The 24,199-nt window shown below is 33.4% G+C and overlaps 1 protein-coding gene across 1 annotated transcript in view; it reads right to left on the minus strand.

The window, feature by feature from the left end:
• LOC140443995 (uncharacterized) overlaps positions 1-24,199 on the minus strand; it is a 134,377-nt gene that overhangs the window by 4,313 nt on the left and 105,865 nt on the right. The window contains exons 6-14 of the mRNA XM_072535557.1: positions 13,342-13,482; positions 11,658-11,846; positions 8,806-9,015; positions 7,765-7,989; positions 5,216-5,455; positions 4,978-5,157; positions 2,172-2,393; positions 856-1,011; positions 100-363 (exon numbers count right to left, since the gene is read on the minus strand). Of these exons, the coding sequence (XP_072391658.1) occupies positions 100-363; positions 856-1,011; positions 2,172-2,393; positions 4,978-5,157; positions 5,216-5,455; positions 7,765-7,989; positions 8,806-9,015; positions 11,658-11,846; positions 13,342-13,482 (1,827 nt within the window). The remainder of the gene's footprint in view (positions 1-99; positions 364-855; positions 1,012-2,171; positions 2,394-4,977; positions 5,158-5,215; positions 5,456-7,764; positions 7,990-8,805; positions 9,016-11,657; positions 11,847-13,341; positions 13,483-24,199) is intronic.

Consider the following 24,199-nt stretch of genomic DNA (forward strand, 5'->3'; position numbering starts at 1 on the left):
GGCGAAGTACAGGAACGAAACCTTAATAAATACGAAGGAAGGACATAAGATACTTTTTTTCCTAATTATCTTAATTCTAACTATAATTTGGATACTTACCATGTTCACAGTTCTCTTTACATTTGTACATTGGGCATTTAGATTCCGGTGGTGGATCACAAGATAGTTTTTTGGTGGATTTGGTTCGCGTTTCAGATAATTCGAAACCTGCAGAATCAACGCACCAACAATCGCCACTACCAGGATTACATTGTTTGGGTTGGTAGTTACCGTCGTCCTTACAGACGGGTATGTAGACTTTTCCGGCTGGTATACCTGATTCGTGAGCCTGGTGTTGCGCTAGGGCCTTTTGATGCTGGCATCCTAAAATTGAAATAATAATATATATTAAACCTAGAGCTAAGATTGATACTATTACAAGAATTAATATTAAACCCAACAGTCTTCCGGGTTGAACTGCGTCGATTATCATTGCGCCGAGCTTTCGGCATCCTCTTTGATGTCTTCTTCAGGGCTTCCGACGTCTCAGTCTCCTGAACCCCCAGACACTACTACACTGATCAATAACCAATGCATTACTTTTATAGCAAATAATAATTTTTTTTTCACCTAGGTCTCTTAGTTTACAAAACATCTACTTCAGAAGACATAAGCCCAAAATAATTATTAATCTTTTATTAAGAAGTGATTGATTCTCGCGGAAACTTTATATATATTTTATTATTTAAATAAGTTTTGAATTATTGCAGAGGAATGTCATGGACGCTTTATTTTATTACACATTTCAAACATATCGCTCTGTTTAACATAAATCAAATTGACTTATACCAGTGGTAAATTTATATATTTACATACCTGTTAGGAGCAGAGGTTCAATACACTGCGTTCCACAGCCATTCGAACAACATCTTTTATTTCCATTACATGCCATATCCGAATTGCATTCGAAATCGCAGGAAGTTGTCGATGCCGGAACTAGATAAGGGCATTGGCCTACCTTTTTCGGTAAACCTGAAAATAGATAATTGATGTACAAAAATAATTAAGTAAAACTCTAAAACGTAAAAATAAAGTTTATTGAACAAATTTTTTGTTGATATTGCATCTTTTTCGTACAGCAATTTAAAATATTTTATAAAATCAGCTAAATTAATTAAAATATGAAAATACCGAACAATAACGAGGAAGACTAAATTCAGTTTGTGTAATGCCCTTAATTTTCCCACTGTTACATACCAGGCCGAAATATGGTGTTTAAAAAACAGAAAAAATCTAGGTGTGTTCTGGATAGAACACAGAACCAACCTGTCTGTAAGGGCCTAATATAAAAGGCTATAAAAAAAAAGGAAACCGAGCATATCTAAATTAATTCGCATCACATAAAAACTAACAGGAAAACTAAGACTATGGAACTACTGGTAGTAGAATGAAAGGTAGAAGGTCGAAGACCAAGAGGAAGATCTTCAACAAGATGGACAGATTTACCACACATATTCCATTATAATATATCTAAACGATCAGCAGCAACTATCACAAGACTAAAAACTAGTCACGGTGCTGTTCCTGCTCACCTGGCTAGATTAAACATTATAGAATCAGGAAAGTGTTTATGCGATAATATTTCCCAGTGTGATGTTAATCACATCCTGTTTGGATGTATTAAAAATAAAGCACTCTCATCTACGTTTTATGAAAACCTAGTTAAAAGTAATGTGCAACTTCCAGTAAACATAACCCACCTACTGTCATTGAATCAGAAATCTATATACGAACTCATATGTAATCACTTATATGCATCCGGATATATAATATAAATTTAGTACAATCAAGTTTTTAATTGATAAACATAACATAAATCATTTAAAAATCTGTGGCAAAAGGACTAGTTTCCATGCCAAACACACTATCATCATCATCATCAAGATGGACAGATTAAATGAAGACTCTGGCGTAAGAATTTCTACTTGAAGCTGTCCATCTCGCACACGGTAGCATCCAATGGAGGCAGCAAGCATATCACCACGCCCTTACAAGGGCTTAAGGAATAAGGAGAAGGAGCTTAGGAACAACTTATAAAAAGGTAAACTAAACATCGAGAAATAAAGGCAAATCAGATTGGTTTGATGGAAAATATTGCATAAAAAACGATTACTCTATAGATATATACTTACAAGCTGGTACAGGCGGACAGTAATGATCTTTGCAGCTAACTTCTACTAATTGGCATTGTTCGTCTTCATTACAACCGATGCCATTGCAAGGATCTCTGCACTGACATTGAGGACAACCACTATCTTCATCTAAGATGAATCCGTATTCGCAGCCCATCCTGCAGGTTAAATCTAAACAATCCATAGTTTCTCTTAACTCCGTACAATTTTTGATTGGAGATTCTGAAAGAATACAAAAACTTTATTAAAAACGATGAACGAATATTCAAAATTAATAATGATATCATTTAAATGAAATATCAAAATAATTCTCACAAAGGCACTAAAAAGTCATGGCTCGCAGCATTGTAGCGTTTCACTTTTCTAGTAAAAATGACCCTTAAAATTTTTGGTTATGCTGTATCTATAATATCTCGTATATTGTCTTTATTGCCTCTGACTAGGTACTTTAGTTTCCCCCTATAATTAATTTTTTCTGTGTGTAAATAAGTTAAAAGTTTAAAGTTAATAATACTTAGTATTTCCCATGAAACCAATTGCGTATTATAAACACAGACTCACTTATCTATTAAAAATGATATATGAACGTTTTCAAGTGGTTTGGCAATAGGGTATATAAAACCCAGACGCCAAGTTTTTAGGCATTTCAGTTTCATATCACGATGGCAGCAGACGTTAAATAATTAGTTTTTTTTAATACAGGAGTTTTTTTAATTTTAAGGAGCATGCATTGCATGGCCATGCATTTAAGGAGCCACCCTCATTATTATGTCATCAATCCTTCTGTTTGATAAGAAGGGAATTTAACCCTTTTGAGGTCGTACCTGTCGTAGCTATACATGAGCGTTTGAGTTGAATGACTTCAACTTACTCACTGGCGGATTTTAAGTAAGTGCATAAATATTTAATTTGCACATTTCATGTTACAATTTTATAGTTTATTAGGGATACATTTATGTAATTTATTTTATGACCTAATTCTTAGTTATATTGATTATTAAGAAGTTACATATTTTTTTAGGATATTAATACTTATGTAATTCATTTTATGATTTAATCCTCATTTATCGCGATTATTAAGAAGTTACATATCTTTTTTTTAAAATAAGAGTATGTTATGTGTAATTTGTATTAAGTATTATTACGTACGTACCAGAAAGCTTTTTCGGTCAACAAATTGCGGTCTGTAACCCTTTATTTATCATTTATGAAATTTTGAATAACAATTAATCCACTTTTTGATGAACCGCTTATTCTGGATTTGATCTAGGACCGCAAATATGAGATTATTCATGTCAATATATGTCAGTATAAATATTTTTGAAGTTTATTATTTTTTTTTTGATGATTTTATTCTATTGACGATATAATTTTTTGATATTGACGATATAGTACCTAGGATAAAGAGGACTTGTGAGAAGATGAGCTATTAGAAAAGAAGTTTTCAAATTTAAGAACTTATTTTTGACATGACACAACATCGCTTAAACTCTCTTTCCATCCATCTTTCTAAGAAAAAAAGGGTTAAAAGAGTTAAATCTCTGCAATGGCGATATCCCGAAGAAGTCAGATAGGATTACAGCTTCAAACATAAAGCTTAAAACTATTAATTGTCATTAGGAAATGTATCTTTTAACACAGTATTTGCACTCTGGTGCAAAACAATAAATGTCGGTTTGAATGTCAAGACCCAAAAATGACTCAGCAATTTACTGGCGTATGTCAGGCATTTGTTGCAAATATTATAGAAAACGCTATCGCTCAGTAAAGAAGATACTCCTTCAAAAGATAGCCAACAAATAGTGACACATAATAGACCAGATCGCCTACTTGTTAATAAACAAAGCAGAAAAACAACACTTCTGAGTGATTAACAACAGCAATTTACGTCTTAAATATAAGACAATTTCCAAGTATGGAAATTTTGAGATACTAAGTACCAGAGTTATAGAGAGAACTAGTAGAGTTCTAGATACTAAGTATCTAGAGTTATAGATACTAAGTACAGAGAAAAAGTACAAGACTTATTATCTTCTCAACTACCGGTGTCATTTCGAAGAACCTCCTAGAGAACAATAAACAGCTACATATTAGTGAATATATTTGTAAGATTATGCAAAATGGAGTACTGCACGTAACTTCTTTTAGATGCGTCATAAAATTTTTGGGATATACTCCAGCATACCAGGTCACCCAAAGATAATAACATCGAAACAATCTTCCCAGAGCCTCAATACATTTGATATCGTAATTATTTGAGATCGATGAATTTTCCCCCTAAATTGAATGAGAGCTGCATCGTTTGAATCTGGTAATATATTACATAATTAAATAAATTACGGTATAAAAATAAGTGATGAATTTAATTGAAACAATTTTTCTTGTGTTAATATCGTCAGCTGTTTTGGGTTTTACCATTTTATGAATATTTCTTCATTCTATGTTATTCGTCAAATTTAAAACAAATTCAAAGTTTATTCATTCGTCTCCTTTTATTAAATTTGCTTTCATTGTTAAAAATTGTTTAGTATTTAAAGTTTCTTTTAAGTATGTTGGTCGAATCACTTCAGTCAAATAATTAGTGTTTCGATGGACAAGTAATATGGTGAGATATACAGTCTCGCGGTTCGCTGAAGCTCGTGCAAGGATCATTTTTGAAAGGCGTATAATTGCTAGAAAACTGGAATATCTATACTTATATGTGATAGAGGGAGACATTAGGAACTATATTTTTGGTATATCTGAAGAGTGGTCCCATAAATGCAATAAAGGTGTAAAGAATATATTAACTGGTTCGATTACCTACCTTTGCCTTTAGTTTTGGGTATTTCCGTTCCAAAATTGTCAACACACCAACAATCTCCTCGTGAACATTGTGTTGCAATATAATTGCCATTTGAATCACACTCTGGTGTGGGAAGAGCCAATGACATTCCTTCTCTGGTACCCTCCATACTCTCAGAAAACTCATGAAGGTATTCACACACTAAAATTAAAGAACATTAATAAAAAAACATATTAAAAACCAGAACAAAACGTCTTACTTGTTTGTGGCCGCATATCCATTTGACTATAATCTTCAGACGCATCTGCCTCTAGTTCTTCTTCAGCAATTGGACAGCAAACAGCTTGGGTAGATCCAGCAACAGCAGTACACTCGTACGTAGAAGGGCAGATAATTCCATTTTCTGATCTCAGTGCGCATGCTACTGGTGCTCCTCTAAGATCATCTGTCAGTGGAGTGCCCGTTTCGCAAGGATTGGCGTAGACTGCTTTTGGACGACCTAAATTATTGATTGTTTTTAATTATGCCCAAAATTCAAATCGCTTAGAGACTAAAGACTCAGAACCGCGCCGAGTTAGCGTCGGCCCAACCGGACAATGATACTATCATGAAGTAAATTATACAAACGGAAAAAGTCGTTCGTATAATTAACACTATGGTAGTGCCATAAAAATAAAAGTAAACCGAGCCTATCCAATTAACTTTGGCCACATAGCTGGAAGAGCGGGGAGCATGGACCTATTGGTAGTAGAAGGAAAGGTAGAAGGCCGAAGACCAAAAGGAAGATCTCCAATACGATGGGTAGACCAAATGAAGACTCTGGTTGGAAAACTCCTACGTGAAGCCGTCCATATGGAACAGGATCTCAGCCAATGGAGGCAGCAAGCCAATAATATTTAGAGCCCTTACAAGGGCTCAAGAAATGAGGAAGAGGAGGAGGAGGAGTGCCATTGTCCGGTTGAGCCGACGCTAACGCGGCATGAGACATCATGTTTAATATTCGATAGTTATCGCAGTGTGAGGCATTTGATTTTTTTGTTATTGTTACGAATTTTGATTTTAGACAGTCTGATGGTATTTTACCTGTGTCATAGTGCTGTTATTAAGTCGAGGCTTTTACTTTCGTTGTCTGCAATTAATTTAAGTATTTCGACATTGATATTGTCTGGACCAGTGGCTTTTCCGTTTTTCTGAGCTTTTACTGCATAAATAACTTCTTTTTTTGCTATTTTTGGACCTTTTTCAGTTATTCTATCATCCGTGGATGGTGGAGAACAAGGTCTATCATCGTCAAAAAGTGTCTGAATGTATTCTTTCCATCTCTCTAGTTTGTCTTCTGTACCTATAATTATCTCGCTATTATTATTTCTTAATATTGTTTCTTATCTCTTTCTGTGTCTACCTGTCATTTCTTTCACTTTTATATGGACATTAAAGGTGTGGTATCTTTCCTGAAGTTGTTCAATTTCTAGGCATTTGGTTGACATCCAGTTTTCTTTAGCTTCTCTGCACTTTTTTCTAATGATTTTATTGACTCGTTTGTATTCTATTGGGATTGTTTTATGTTTTCATCTAATGTCCATAAGGTTCATGATCTCTTGCGTTATCCATTCTTATTTTCTGTTGTTTTTCGTGAACCCGATTTCGTCTTCTTGTATCTTTGTTATTTTCGTTTTAAGAGCACTCTTATACTGCTTTAGAGCAGTACCTTGATACTTATTTCATTTTTCTTTTCAGGGTTCTTCAGTTGTGACATGTCTGTTTTTCTTGACACTTTTTCCCTTTTAACTTTAAAAAATCTTTAGATATTATAACTGGATTGTGATCGCGATGAATGTCAGCTCCAGGATATGTTTTAGTAGATTTTATGTACTTCTTGAAGTTGTAATCGAGCAAAATGAATTCGATTTGATTTCTAACAATTTTATCTTTTCAATCTGCAGGTGATTTCCACGTGTATAGCCTTTTAGGATGTTGTTTGAAGAAGGTGTTGGCTACTAACAGGTTGTTCTCTACGCAGAATTGTACCAGTCTCTCCCTTATTGTTTCTGGTACCGAGACCGTATGCTCCTATGTTGTCTGCTTCAGCACCAAGACCAATTTTGGCATTAAAGTCACCTATAATCATCGTTATCTCGCCTTTTTTTATCAGTCGCATTATTTCATCTATATTGTTATAAAAGTTTTAAATTTCTTCTTCTGATTTGTCACTTATTGGAACATAGACCTGAATAACATTTAGGTTTCTATGGGTTGTTCTTAATTTCAACATTGCTACTCCATCATTTAGAGGGATGAAGTCTATGACTGACTGCGAATAGATATGTCCATCTTTTGTTTTTTGTTTTCCTGAACCAGGTTATCTTACTTTACTCATCCCCAAGATGTCTATTTTTATTCTTCTCATCTCGTTTTCAGTGTTTGCAAATTTACCAGACATGAATAAGCTGGTGGCAATAAGTACTATGGCATATGGAGAGAACAAATGATATATACGTAGATAGAACTACCGATTCTTGAGGGAGTCAATTAAGCATCACGAGAAGGAACATCAATCGATGAGAATCGATCATTTTTCCTCTGAATTGTTGTATAACAAGTAACAGTTTAAATTAGGATGAAACTTATAAAAAATATTTTCAAGGAAAATATCTTAAGAAAGTAATCATATATTACTTCATGTAAAGAAAAACAATTCATGTATTCTTATTAGCTATTCGTAGATGCATCCACATGGATCTTCTCTCGTAATTATTTAATAATAATTTACAACTTACATATTTCTAAAAAAAAAAATTAAATACTTACATACTGGAACTGAAGGGCACAAGAACTCGCTACATGATGCTTCTTTAACGTTGACACATTCCTCATCTTCCGGGCACATAAACCCATCGCACGGATCATCACATTTACACGTGTGGCATCCATCTTCGTCCAGTTTAAAACCGTATTCGCAAATTTGTGCACATTCCAATCGTTCGCACTCTTTGCCGTTTTTATCTAAGCTTCTTCCCATAACCTCGTATCGTGCTAAAAGGAATACATTATTAAACAGCTGTAGTAGATGCCAGAAAGATCGATATATTTTGTACATATTTAAGGTAATATAAAGAAAGCAAAGAAATATGACTTTTACTGTTAAAAAATTCCAAGTATTCACTAAAAACAAAAAATACATCCACACCGAAGGAGTCAGATAGAGATGTGGCATCTATTCATTTATTTTCATTTAATAAATGGAAAAAATTCAATATAATTTAAAGATCAGTAATCTGTAAAATAAAAAAGGCAAAATAGCTCCTCAGAATGTGATATAGAATGAATAACAATTTAGGACAATTTACAGAAACATGTATATTATGTTATCACGTAAATAGCGAATTCAGCATCAATGTTAAAATCAAGAAGACAAGGTAACTAGCAATAACTAAAGAGCAAAAAATAAAATTTTAGAACAGATTTTAATATACAAATAACTAAGACTGTGCCATGAATCTAGTGAACATACTCCTTCGAAAGATTAAAGTAATCTTAGATGTATCAGGATGTTTAAGACATGTAGGAGGCTCGTTCAATTGAAACTATCTTTGACCCAGAAAAAAATTATTGGCAAATATATCTGCAAATAATTAACACTACAATGAAGGCACATATCTCATTGTTTCACTAACCGATGTATACCCAGTCATAAAATCGCCATATTCTGGACTAAATCTTCCTTCTAAGAAACATTACAGTGTCGAATCAGTATTAACAGAAATATATCTCAAACAAGAAGAAGAAAGTTTGAGAATAATAGTATAAAAGCTTAATATATGAAAATGTAGAGATGTAAACGATTCTTACCATCAGTTATTGAACAATTTATATCTATGGCAGCACCCATTGATCCTTTAAGTTTTCTTCCCAGCCGATCGACGCACCAGCAAACCAGTCCGTTTCTGCTACACTGTTTTGCTTCAAATTGGCCATCTTGCGTACATTGTGGAACATATCCTCTACCAGCTCGTTCGCTTACTGATAGAACTTCTGAGAGAGCTCGTTGATGCAGACATTCTAAAAGAAATAAATCTCCGTTAATTATAAAACAATAAAACAACAAAAAGCTACAAGAATGTAGCAGAAAGCTAAAATTTGAAAAGCATAATAATGCTCTTCTAGTTTTAAAGTAAAAATATAAATAATGCATATCTGTAGATTATATTGGTACTTTAGGAGTTGAAAATATCTGGTAGTGTTTCATTTACATACTTCAAAGAGCTGAGCGGTGCAAGGTATAACGTTCTGTCTCGGTAATAAATTAATAAAACGTTTGTTGCAATAAAAATGCCCAATAACAACTTATTGAAAATTCTTACTTGGTACTACCTGTCAAGAATATAGCTTCATGTCGACGCTGTTTGGGTGATTTGACGTGCCGGCGTTGAGACTTACTTTGCCAAAGCAGGCTTTGGTTGCCAATACCAAAAGAAGTCAACAACAAGAACGTACCAACAATAGCGAAGTAAAAGAAGGTCGAAAAGTATCACCTACAATTTAAACACAATACATATGCAACACACAAAACACAAAGCATAAATCTACGTTGCACAATCACAATTTACGTTACACAATCACAATTACGATGAATTTATATGCTGTTGCCTACAAGATCAAGGCCGACTATGTCAATTTTGAAATGATATAATCTAATGGCTCTTTCTATATATTTTCACAGAATTATTTGTAACAATCTTTTTTAGAATGATTTCCGGAGTGGAAGTCATTTTTTATTTTCGTTGCAACCATCTCTACAGGGTCCAAAGTTTTAAGGATATATGTCTACTTTCATGCGGTACTCTTTTAATTTGTACATTATGATATAAAGCATTGTCAGTCATAACAACCTACGGGCAAATTGCAAACCAACCTATTTCCTTTTGATTTATTATTGTCTAAATAATTAAGATGTAGAGCATGAATATCATTCCGTTCAATTAATAAACATCGATTATATTTCGTTTTTTTTCCATTTAAATCAGAAATATTTTACAATCCTGTGAAGAGAACTCACACTTCCAGTCCACTCGTACGCCTCTTCAATCCTTTTCTGCAAAAGCTTCATTGATACACATCAACGTCTCATGAAAATAGTACATTCTTTTTATAATGTACTGTTTGTCGTAGTCCTTCAATATAAGACAGTTGATTTCCGTTTAGTAGGTATTTATCTGAGAATTCTTGTGAATTTTGTTTTCAATTGCGAGGAAATTTATATAGAAAATAATTATAAAGTCATCATCATCATCACTGGCTCGACAACCCTTTTTGGGCCTTGGCCTGTTCCAGGATTCTTGTCCATTCTGATCTGTTTCGTACTTTTTTTCTCCAATTTTTTATTTTTAAAGTTGTTATATCATTTTCTATTTGTTCTAAGTATCTCAGTTTCGGTCTTCCTCTTGTTCTTTTTCCTACTGGCACCTGTTTGAATATTTTGTTTGGTATTTCGCCTTCTTCCATTCTTTCTACATGTCCTATCCAACGCAGCCGTCCTATTTTAATGAATGTTATAATATCCGGATCCTGGTATATTTTGTATAGTTCAGAGTTGTATCGTCTTCGCCATATTCCGTTTTCTTTTGTGCCCTTATATATGCGTCGCAAGATTTTTCTTTCGAAGGTGGCTAACAACGTTTCCTCTCTTTTAGTGAGTGTCCAGGTTTCTGAGCCATATGTGAGTACCGGTCTTATTAGGGTTTTATATATTTGGCATTTTGTCTTTCTTGCGACGTTATCTGATCTTAGGTGTCTAATTAAGCCATGGTAACATTTATTTGCAATAAATATTCGCCTCTTCACTTCCTCCGTAACGTTATTATCAGACGTGACTAGGGATCCCAAGTATATAAAGTTGTTTACCCCCTCTATGTTGTATTCTCCTATTGTTATATTTTGTGGCTGCCTTATTTCTGCGTTTTTACTTACGTGCATATATTTTGTTTTGGTCTGATTGATTTTAAGACCACTATTTTGTGCAGCTCGTTCTATTTGGTTGTATGCCTCTATCATTTCTCTTCTTGATCTTGCGATTATGTCAACATCATCTGCAAATGCTAGTATTTGCACGCTTTTATTAATGATTGTTCCTCTTGTATTGACTGTTGTGTCCCTCAGTATTTTCTCGAGTACGATGTTGAACAAGATGCATGATAGAGCGTCTCCCTGGCGTAGTCCCTTTTTCACATCTATTGTTTCTGTTAATTCATTTTGTATCCGGATTCTACTTTCTACTTTTAGAGATTCTTTTATCAGTTATATTAGTTGTGTTATATAATTATAAAGTAGGTAAGTTAAAATGATACATATAATCAGATGAAAAGTCAATAAGATATCCTTACATCATACTATAGAAAATACTATAGAAAAGAATAAATCGGTATCATAATAAAAAAAAAATTTTCCTGGTTGATTTACAAAAAGTTGGATACTCAAATAAGTAAATAATTAGAAACTACAAGCAAAAAAAATAAAGAAAGTCTAACAAAAGCATTAACAAAAGTGTAGGGAGATATATAAAAGGGAAGAAACGTTCAAGAAAATTTACAGGAAAACATGGGTGTATGGTTCAGATAGGTACCCAATATTTTCGTCCGATGCAGTACTAGTAATAAAGCTAGAAAACGTTATATTTACCGGTATTTAACTAATCATAAACTTACCGGTAACATTCTTTGGATGAATACACGAAAATCCGCACTGTTCAGTATTGCAACATTTTTGGACTGAAGGACATTCCAAATCGTGTGTACAAAGTTGACCGCATTGTCTACTGTCATCCATTTCTGTAGGACAGGTTCCAGTCTTCTGTATTTTTAGGGAAGCTGGACAGCACACTCCATAATCGTTTCCTAAAATTTTTTTGTATAAATATCATTTGATAACGAGAGAGATATAGAGAGAGATAGAGAGAGAGAGAGAGAGAGAGAGAGAGAGAGAGAGAGAGATTATTAAATATGGAACATTTTTCAGGATTCACTCTGTTGTATGGTGCGGAATTATGGACTCTTAGTAAACGTTGCCTGAATAAATTGAAAGCTTTTGAAATGTAGACATACCGAAGAATTTTAAAAATATCTTGGCCATAAATACTTAAATCTGTTAATATTGTTAATGAAAAATTAACAAAAACAATGTATATGTTCCAATATTTGGAACATATAACCTGTGGTGAAAAATAAGACATCCTACAGTTTATAATGCAGGGCAAGATTCAAGGTAAACGTAGCATAGGACGAAGAAGAATGTCCTGATTGAGAAATCTCAGAGAATAGTTCGAATGCAATTCAATACAAATTTTTCCCTGCAGCGACCTTAAATATAAGGATGATGAAGAATAACAATGATGATTGCCAACTTCCGTTTCAGAGAAGGCACGTGGAGAGATGTGCTAATTGGTCTAAAACTATCAAAAACATTTACCAAAATAACAAAATGGAAGTCAGAATTGATGGACAACAACTTACAGAACCTATAGAAATAGGCAGCGGAATAAGACAAGGGGATTCATTGATCCCCATGCTCTTTAATTTAATCATGCATGAAATCATCAAAACCGTTAACAAAGAAAGAGGATACATAATGGAAAACAAAGAAATAAAAATAAGATGAAGATAGTTTGCAAAGACTGTTCCACAGATTTAACATAAGAGCAAAAGAATTTAATATAAAAATTTCATCTCAGAAAACTAAAACAATAGTAGTCAGCAAAGAACCAACCAGATGTAAAATAGATATTGATGGCATCAGTATTGAACAAGTAATGAAAATAAAATACCTGGGAATTACACTGTCGAGCTAGAGAGACCTGGACAAAGAAGTGAGAGATCAAGTACAAAAATCAAATAGACTGGTAGGATGCCTTAATAACACTATAAGGCGAAAAAGACACATTAACACTGAGAGAAAGTCAAGAAATTATAAAGCCAGTGTAAGACCAAAAATAATATATGCCTCAGAAATAGGACCTGATACAGCCACAACGCATAGGCTTCTGGAAACATCAGAGATGAGAGTACTGAGAAGAATACAGGAAATACGCTAAGAGATCGAAAGAGAAGTGAAGACATTAGAAGAAAATGTAACGTACAATGTATAAATAAATGGACACAAAATAGAAAAAAATAATGGAATAACCACATAAGCATAATGGAGGAGACCCGTGTCGTCAAAATAGCAAGAGATAAGTCACCAATCCGCAAAAGAAGTATCGGACGACAGCGCAAAATATGGAGTGACAACCTTCCATAGAAGTATTAATCCGCCAATGAACAAGCAGAATTGCTTATAAAAAGAAAGAAGACGAAAAAAATTCTAAGAGCTTAGCGTTTTCTTAGTTTAACTTACCAGTTTGAACTAAACACTGGTACAACGGCGGACACTGTGGTTTTCCAGGATCAGTACCACATAAGAAAGGACGAACAGTGTCACTAATGCGAAGTGGATCTCCTACAGGACATATATTTTCAAGACTTCGTCCACGTTTACCTAGAAAGAAAAAAAATATAAATAGCAATTGAAACATGTATCAACGTTTGATGAAGGCAATGTAGCTATTACCGGATCTTTCCAAAACTGCTCTGGTTTATTGATTTTGATTAAATATTAAAAATATAATTTCGTTATCTGGTCCTACGTGCATTTCATGGATAGACGGATATTAAGTAGTATATGGCGAGGTTGATAGCCACAATAATATGTATGACAAATAACCATTTGTGCTCAATATGATGTTTACCAACACTATATATTATAGTATAACAGTTTGTCTACCGTTAATGTAAAGATAAAATGCCAATTTACTTAAATTGTCTTGTAGCATGAATTTTTTTCTTTTGAATATTTAAATATATAAAAATAATTAATTTGATACGCCCCTGGCTGTAGGTAACAGCGGTCTGAAGTTGTTTACTTAAACGCCCCTGGCTGATACGTGACCAGCGACCTGAAGTTTGTTTAATGTTATAAATTCGTAGTGCGATTTAAAAAAGTAGAATTAATTTTATTTAAGATTGCATGAGGTCACTCTTCTTCTTCTAAAGCCTCCCACAATAATTTCAAAAAAAGTTTATAATTGCAATTGAGATTGATTTGTGTGATTAAGTAACAATTAGGATTCAGTTTCATAAGTCTAAAATTTTTATTTGGTATGTTGATTTATCTGTGTAACTAAGATGCTCTTTCATTCTTTGAGCCAGGGTTCTTATTGGTCTACCCACATAAATCATGTTAAAACTACCATAAGACAACATTGGTATGTTGACCTTCTAATGACCTTATCTACAGTAGAAGGGGGAAAACCATTGTTAATAACTGAGATTTTTTTATTATAGTTTTCTTGGGACAGGGATGCTAAGAAGTATATGAACATAACATTGGATGGCTGCCATCTTATGTTGAAAAGGAAGAATAGATGATGTATTGGTATTGTTGATGATATGAAGAAGAGGAAGAATTCTTTTTAATGGTTAAATCTAAAAAGTTGATAATATTGTTATTTTCTAACTCTAAGGTAGAATTAATTACAGGATGTAAATTATTAATTAACAACAAAATGTGTGATTCTAAAGGTGCGCTTTCTATAAAAGCTAAAATACCATCTACATATCTATACCACAAGATTATTTCTGTTTTGGAATGAACAAAAGTATTTTCAAGAGAGTCGAGAAAAAGATCTGCAAATAGGGGCGCTAGTGGATTTTCCATTGTTAAACCTTCTGGTTGTCTGTAAATTTTATCGTTAAAGATAAAGAAGTCTTAGGAAAGGCAGAATTTAAGTGGGGAGGTAATTTGTGCACATTTATTGGGGTAAATGGTTTCTGCGGGTAAGAGGATATTGATGATTGGAATGGTGTCTAATCTGGGACATTAGTGAAAAGATTTGTTCCATCGAAAGAGACCATAGTAACGTTATTTGGAAATGTAATTGAAGAAATTTTGGAAATTAAATATAAAGTATTGGTGGCAGTATACTTGGTAGTGTAATTAATTAGATCTTGGAGAAGAATGTAGATAAATTTTGCTAGTGAAGTATTGACAGTATTTATTCCTCGAAAATCTTCCATTTTTCCTTATTGCTACGTCCTGTATCCATCTCGGAGACAGCATGCACGAGATATTATTGATGACGACGCGACGAGTCTTTAGCTCCAGCTCTTTGTCTAAAACGTTTCGAATAAGTTTATATGACCATATTATTATTTATCACACCACTACAAAACGTCTATTTTGTTTTTATTGAAGTTATTATGAAAGGAATATTAAAGACATATTAGAGAATAGTGTAACAATTTGCAAAATATTTAAACAACAAAGACTGATCTCCTAGCCTTATTACGCTTTACTAAAATGTACATACTTTATTATCGTAATAAAATTACAGTAATATTATTCAAAAGACTTGATGAGTACTTTAAGTACCAAACGTTAAAAAGATGTTAATGTATGTCACGTGAAAGAGATCACAAGATATAATATTGTAATCTCAAATCATACATTTGTATTTCTGGCCTAGAAAGCGGCAGATATCTGTGACAGGAAGTTCAGTCAGTTTTATTTAAATTCTCTTCATTCGATTATGAGTGCGTTGATGGGGATAAAGATACAAACATAAAGATACAAAGATAAACACAAACTGAATTTCTGCTCATCAGTATTGGTCAAGGAACTAAATTTTCAGTATTACAATAAACTTTAAATATATATATATATATATATATATATATATATATATATATATATATATATATATATATATATATATATAAGAGAATTAATTTGGCTTCTTCAGGGCTGAAAGAGAATAAATTATAATTAGCTACCATATATTATCTATTAAAACATTATTGATCTTACCGTAACTTAGAATTGTAGAGTTAGAATATTAAAAAACTTTGCTAGTAACATAGTGGTGTTTTTTGTTACTATGTGCAAAAAACGTTTTTTATAAGGATTGAAATGTATGGTAGCTTCGAACTTGACACGTAAAGGCTTACCCAAGGTTAATCGAAAAACCCAATGCAACTACATTTAAAAGGAGGTAATTCTTTGAAATGTCGGCAATAACTAAATTTTTGATTTTTAGATAGTTAAAAGTGAGGTTCTGTTTAAGCCAGAACGCAAGCGCTGACAACTTCATTATTAGTTCGTATGAATCTTTATGTCGTTAGGTTCATTGGTAAAAAACGAATGAATTTAAATCCCAGTAAAGGGAAATATTATTTTGATTTTCTTTATTTAATTATATTATATTGTTCATGTATTATTAAGTCTTATTGAGACGTATCTAAGAAAAGCAAGGGAATGTTATATATTTTTTGTTAATGAAAATTAATTATAAAGGTATGTTAGTTGTTAATGGATATATCAGTCAAGTTAGTAATCTGTGATATAGTATTGTTCTTGGTATCTGATTTAAGTAACAGGTGGTATATATCGCTTAGATTCTTGATGTCACTCTTAACATTAATGGAGAAATCGTTAAGGAAAATATAAGACATTTCAATGAACTCTCTTTTAGATTTATTGTTCTCACGGTGGAGAATTGTGGTGTTAGTATAGTCCATGAGATGACCAGTGGAATGGACATGTTTGGCTTAGCTTAGATAAAACGCATCTTGATTTTTGTCGATAAGTCACTTGAATCAAAAGATATCGAATTTTTACCGTCTAGCTGATACAAATTTTTATAAAAATTTTTGTTTAGAATTATCTCAGATACATTTTTTATTCGACGGTGTACAGATTTTGTGTAAATCGATTTTTTTGCGTTTTTACCCCCTCCAAGGGGGGTTTCAGAGAGAAGCCCGGGGGTAAAAATGGTAAACTTTTTTGCATCTTTTTTGGGGTGCCAAAATTAATATTCTCGGCAAAATTCAGCTTATTTATAGGATTTTTAGAGGTTCAGTGGAATTTTCGTCTCTGACGACTGGAGTAATGTGGGTCCTCCATTTTGTTTTACAGAATGGGGTAATAAAGGCATAATATTTCTTTACGATTTCTAATGTGACCTTAAAATTTTCCTTATACGTACCTAAGAATAACAAAAACACATTAAAACTACATAAAGAAACTATAATAAAAGATTTACTAACTGTAGTAGAGATTGATTGATAAAAATCAGTTGCGTTGCTTCTTTAGTGAAACAGGATTTTTTCAAATTAAAGTCGAGTTCCTCCTTCTTTAGCAATACACACCATAACGATTAATGTTCCATTGTTGTGGATTTAATCCAGTAAAACTGCTTTAATCGAAAACTATATCTTACATCACATTTCTCATGTCGCTTCCTGTTTTTGCGAACAAAGAGACTAAGGTGGTGAGGTGGTGAAACTCGTCAAATTCGATTCTGACATTACATTACAATTCGATATATACTTAAAGGATTTTACCTAGATATGCACTGAAGCAAAGATGCGCGTAATAGCAGCAATTATCAGGTGTATTAGCCTATAGGTGTTACAGAGGTGTACTAAGAAAGATGTCCAATTTTTTATTTTACCTACGAGACAAGAAAAATATCTGTAATAGATATTAGTTATGCTCCTTTAATAATTTTATTGTTATTGACAACATGGAAATACAAATAAAGGAAAACAAATGTATAAACCTATTCTTTAGATTTTCTTTTCTTTCGTAAACTATGACTATATCTGATTTTCAAGTTTCCATGCTGTTGATTTTGTCTGTGTGTAATTCAGATAAAGGATTAGTATTTTCAAATGCAAGGCAGGAAAAATACCACTAAAGTGGCTTAAATCGGAGTTCGTACCATTGCCCAAAAAAACCAGGAACAAAAGTTTGTGACGGCTTAAGGACCATAAGCCATCCATGCATGAGCATTCAGCCAACGATGATCCATCTGCTGAAGCTGTTTTTAAAAGTCATCCACAAAAGAATTTACCGGAAGTATGAGGAACAGATTGCGCCCAATCAGTTTGGATTTTTGAACGCCGTTGGTACGAGGGAAGCTTTATTTAGCGTGCGGGTATTGTTTCAGAATGTAGAGATGTCAGCTGTGATGTTTTTGCATGCCTGACTGACTACAAGAAGGCTTTCGAAAGAGTCAGGCATGAACAAATGATGGAAGTGTTGAGTAGGAGAGGGATTGACGTAAGAGACCGAAAAATAATAGCTAACCTGTATTGGAATGAATCAGCTGTACTCCGAATAGATAGAGAATATACAGGTCAAAATCTTAAGGGTAGCGAGACAGACGTGCATAATTTCAACACTGATATTCAATCTGTACTAGGAGCACATTTTTGAAGAGGCTCTAAAAGATATTGATGAACGCATCTCAATAAATGGAGTCAAGCTCAATAACCTGCGATCTGCAAATGATACAATAGTGTTTTTCAATACCATAGAAGGACTGCAAAACTTAATGGACAATATAACGGAAACAAGTAGAACATATGGACTGGATATAAACACCAGCAAAACCAAGCTAATGATCATCAGCAAGGAAAACATAACTGGAGCAAATCTGTATGTGAACCAAATGAGAATTGAACGTGTCTCACAGAACAACTACTTGGGAACTATAATCAATGAGTCGTGGGACAATACTCAAGAGATTAAATGTCGCATTGGAAAGGCAAAAAGTATATTCTTGACTATCTCTGTGTTCAAGAGCCATGATCTCACCCTAGAAACAAAAATAAGGCTCCTTAAATGTTACGTGTAGCCAGTGCTTCTGTACGGAGTAGAAACGTGGACATTGAAGGCGGAAACTCTATCAAAACTTCAGGCCTTTGAGCTATGGTTATACAGAAGGACAGGCAAAGTCACCAATGAAGAAGTAATACGGGGGATGAACACAACCGCGGATTTGGTCAACATCGTAAAGGGCCGTAAGCTGCACTACTTGGGATATATAATAAGAAATCAAGGCAGGTATGAGCTACTCCAATGCATTTTGTAAGGTAAAATTGAAGTAGAAAGGGCCCCAGGAAGAAGAAGAATATCCTGGCTTACTAATTTAAGAGCATGGTATAGAAAGATCTCAACACAGCTATTCCGCAACCAACAAAGTCATCATAATAGAATGATCGCCAACAGGAACCCTAAGAAGAAAAATTGCAGCCGTACCCTCTTCCTTAAACACCAAATAAAGACTTTTATCTTATTACGAGGTCTTTGTAAAGTTCTTGTGTATATTGCCTTATTACCACCTGATCTTCTTCTTTTTAACCACCTTAGCAGTTTTTCGTTACAGACGTACCACAGATATGTGCTGAGAAATATTTGCAATTTTTTTTATTGTTATCATGGCAAAAGAAAATTAGTTGAAATAGCCACTAGTTGTACTTCTCGTTTAATAATTTTGATATTATTGCTTTTCGTGAAAATTTTAATAAAGGATAGCAAATCTCTCATAATAGAATGTAATACTGCTTAATCTACCATCATGTTCTTTTTCCAAATATTGGACGGTTTTCATGCTAGCTATATTATTGAACTCATGCTCATGAGGTATGAGCTTCTTGCATATCGATTTATTCCCTTTGATTATATGTTTATATAGTCAACAAGACGCATAGATCTTTTTTTAAATATCAGGGAATTTATTTTAAAACAAATGGTCACTAATTCGGATATGTCTAATGGAATAACGTAGTGGTCTTAGCAGACGATCCCTTTTGCTCTCCTACGGCCACTGAGGATCAGAATACGTCGTAGCTGATCCTCTCCTGACAAGTTCACCATCTATTTCTCGATCCCCAAATTTCAATATTATGTTTTAAATGACAATAAGTATGAGATTACCACTGTGGTCTTATATAGAACTTTTCCTCAAAAAATAGTGTCAGCCATTTTTTTCGAACAGATTTTTTGTAAACAAATATGTTAGGTGAGGTTAGTAATACAAGTAGGTACCAATAAAGTGCATGCGAACTCATAAATAAAATAAAAAAACGAAATACGAGTACGAAAATACATGTTATTTATGTAAATTTTCTAAAGTTTTTATTTTTTTTATAAACAATGTTATTTCTTTATTAAATAAAAAATATTTATTTAATAAATATTTCTTTATAAATTTATAAACCAGTACGTATGAAGTATAACAGAAAAGATGGAATAACTGCAGAGATGCTGAAATATAGTGGAAAAGTGGTCATTAATACTCTACATTTCCTTTTTAACAAGATATTAAAAGAAAAAAGAATCCTAAACAACTGGAAGGAATCCGTAACCATTATCCTACACAAGAAAGGGGATAAAGCAGATATAAAAAACTACCGTCCTATAACACTCCTCAATGTAATGTATAAACTCCTAAAAAAAATTTGAACTAATAGATTGACGACAAAATTCTACGGATACCAGTCGAAAGAACAAGCTTTTAGAAAGGGATTCAGCACAAGTGACCATTTACTAAGTATGAAAATACTTATAGAACGAGCAAGTGAATACCACATTCCTCTATATATAGCGTTCATAGATTTTGAAAAGGCTTTCGACAGTGTCGAACATTGGGCAGTGAAAAGTTCTTTGATTAACAGCAGAATTGACCACAGATATACGGAACTAATAGCCAATATATAAGGAAGCCAAAACAACAATTAAAGTATATGAAGGAACAAAATCAATACAAATAAATAGAGGCGTGAGACAGGGTGACACAATATCACCGAAACTTTTCAATCAGGCTCTGGAAGATATTTTTAAAAGATTAGAATGGGAAGAAAAAGGTATAAAAATTTGTGGACAACGCTTGAACCATCTAAGGTACGCTGATGACATCGCATTGATAACCGATAAAAAAAGAAGAATTATTTGAAATAATGAAAGAACTGGACGTCGAAGCTGGAAAGATAGGCCTTAATATGAATTACAGCAAGACCAAAATCATAACAGATACAGATGAAGACATCACAATGAGGATCGGACAAGATGAATAGAACAAGTTCAGGATTATATATATCTGGGTCAAATTATAAAACTTATAATTATAAAACAAAGAAAACCAAACAGCAGAGATAAAAAGGCGAGTAAGACTGGCATGGGCGGCATTTTTCAAACTAAGCTACATTCTTAAAAACCAAAGATATCCACAGCATCTTAAGACCAAAGTATACAATCAATGCGTACTCCCTGTTCTCACTTATGGTTCCCAAACGTGGATATTTACAAAAGCAAACATGGACAAAATCATAAAATCCCAAAGAGCAATGGAAAGACAAATGTTGCACATAAGATTAATGGATAAAAAGAGAAACGAGTGGATAAGAGAGAAAACAAAAATGAGGGATGTTAGACAAGCAGTTGCAAAATTGAAATGGAGATTTGCAGGACACAATATAAGACAAAAAGAAGACCGATGGAACAAAATTCTTAGAAGTTGGAGACCGTGGGAATATAAACGAAGCAGAGGAAGGCCCCAAATGAGATGGGCAGATGATATCAAGAAGCACGTGGGCTCTAGGTGGATGACTATAGCGACAAACAGAGAAGAATGGAAAAGGATTGGGGAGGCCTATGTCCAAAGATGGACCGAAGAAAGCTAATTAGATAAAGATAGACGTATGAACTATAATATATATAATATGTCATTGGTCAAATCTGTACGATAAACATGGCGGCTGATGAAAAGCTCTATTATGTAAGTCCCATTTTTTATAATTTTTGGAGAACTGATGGTATACTAATTGAACAAAATAAGAAATAAGATGACACTGTCTGATAGATCAGCAAAATGACTTTGACAAAGCCTCTTTGTCATCATTTAGTAATCTAGCATTGTAAATAACCATACTTGTGAGTTCATTATTTAATATCTAAATGTTGACTGCATCTATACACAGCAATAAAGTAAATACGAAATACTCCTCTGTATATATCTATAATTAATTGCAGTAGTTGAAATAATTGGCAAGAGGTATTTCATTGTAGGCAATTCTTAACGAAGAAACAAGAAACCTAGTATAGAAAAGTCAAGATGTGCTGACCGATATATTCACATAACCTTCTGAGTTTGGTATTTCGATGTGTTATAAATTATCCGGTGAAAGTGAAGACTCGCCTGCGTTTGTTTTACAATAAGCTGACACTATGACTCACGCAGGGTTGGCTTTCAGTTGCAATTAATACAATAGACAAGCTATGGTCTGTGACCGAGACCTGATATCGCATTATGAATAATATATTAATTATTGCTAGTTCTGTAATAGATTCAAAGTTATCGTCCAGTGAATATATCTGCTAATTACGAGGTGAATAACATTGAATTTATAAAAAAATTCAAATGGTAGGTACCGTACTACTTATAAATATGGACATGGAAGGTCCCAACAGTAAATATATTCGATTTCTCAATTACGCCAATTTTTTTGTAAAACATTTACAGATAAAGGATTGGTTTCAAGAATCAGATATAATAAATTATATTATTTAGGATATACATCTGCTATTGATATAGAGAATGGACCACCGATAAGTTTTGAGACATTAAGTAAAAGATTTATCCAGCAAATCTTCGCAAATCCTTTGGGATCAGAAGCCATCCGGACTACTGATTGATCATAATTTTCAAACGATCTTTAAACTACTACTTATCATTGATATTTCATTAACAAAATTAATGCTTAGACCATCGTGTAAGTTTTAATGAAACTAGGAATTACAACGAGGCTTCACATTGTTTTTTTGAGCAGAACCTATTCGTTCTTACGATTGATTGGTTCCTAATCTTGCCAATTACCCTCCACATTTTATCCGGGCTTGGGACAAGAAATAAAAAAATATACCAAATCAAAAAAAAAAACAACTTGTAGACGAAGTAATAGTAATTTCTCAAAGTGGAGATGATTTACAACGTGTGCAGCACCAATCTAACATAACCGCCAGAAAATTCTCCAAATGTTAATTTCCAAAAAAAAAAAACATGCATGGTTATACCAGCAAATACACCAAGGTGTAAATTAGAGCTGGAGGGTCAGATAATAAAACAAGTGAATAAGTTTAAATATCTAGGCATCACATTATCTAGCTACGGAAAGCTAGAAACAGAAGTAGAGGATCAAGTGAATAGAGCAAACAGATCTGCAGGTTGCCTGAACGAAACAACAGGGAGAAATAAAAATATTATAATAAAAATATGAAATGAAAGATAGAATTTACAAACCTTTAGAAAACATACCGGTACATACTTATTAAGTTAAAAAGTCCTTTTATTAATTTTGAATAAAAGTCCATGTACGAATCTTTGCATGACTGCAAGTCGTTTAGGAAAAATAAGTGAAGATGGTTTATCCTCAGGTTGACACTCTAAGCAGTTCATTGCAGTTTCCAAAGCATGTAAAGGACAAACTGCTAATTGGTCATTCATTTCTTCGTTATCCATGTCTCTCGCGTCATTAACTTAGGTTACAATGTCCGTGTCCTCAAGTACTTAATTCACGATTTCATATTTAATCAAATGCTAATAACCGAGGCCATTAGTACCAGCATTTTCAAACCACTTCCTTACATCACGTTCATCTCATTTTTTAAATACTGGCAATATTTAGAATAGAACCACGCCTTTATATTCCTTAACAGTTTTATTTTCCTGCGTGCTTTCTTCTGTTCTCTTCTTTTCTCTTGTTTGAAACTGGAGGGATCAGTCCCAATGTTTTCCACACATTTTTCAACTTGTTTTCAGTAAGAGCTAGAGCCTGTGTAACGGTAAGCGATACTTTTCATCTTTTTCTAATCTTTTATCTCCTTAAATAGAGATGATTTATTTCTTTTCGCCTGTCCATTAGTCAATTCACACACCGCAGCCTACATGCCGGTGATCATCGAAATTTAGGAGTTTTGATTGTATCGGAAATCAATACGTAGTCACTGGACAGTCAATATATCCTTATATATGTCATATACATTTTAATAAAGCACAAATTCGATTATACTTTGAAAAAATGACAAATGTAATAAGGGATAATAATTTTAAGTAACATGAAATATGGAACATAGACGAATTGGGCTTATTCACTGCCCCTGTGTAAAACGGTAAGATTTTTGCTACTAAGGGATAACAGCAAGTCGGAGTTTTGTCAAGCGTAGAACGAGATCAACATTTAACATTGGTATGTTGTATGAATGCTGTCGGGACTTTTGTGCCAGCAGGATTAATTTTCCCCAGGAAAAATATAAAGCTAGAGCCAATGGACAATGCATCCGTAAAAGCTGTAGGATTTACTTGGCTGGTATGGAA

This window comes from Diabrotica undecimpunctata, chromosome 6 (genome assembly GCF_040954645.1).
Source record: "Diabrotica undecimpunctata isolate CICGRU chromosome 6, icDiaUnde3, whole genome shotgun sequence".
Lineage (NCBI taxonomy): Eukaryota > Metazoa > Arthropoda > Insecta > Coleoptera > Chrysomelidae > Diabrotica > Diabrotica undecimpunctata.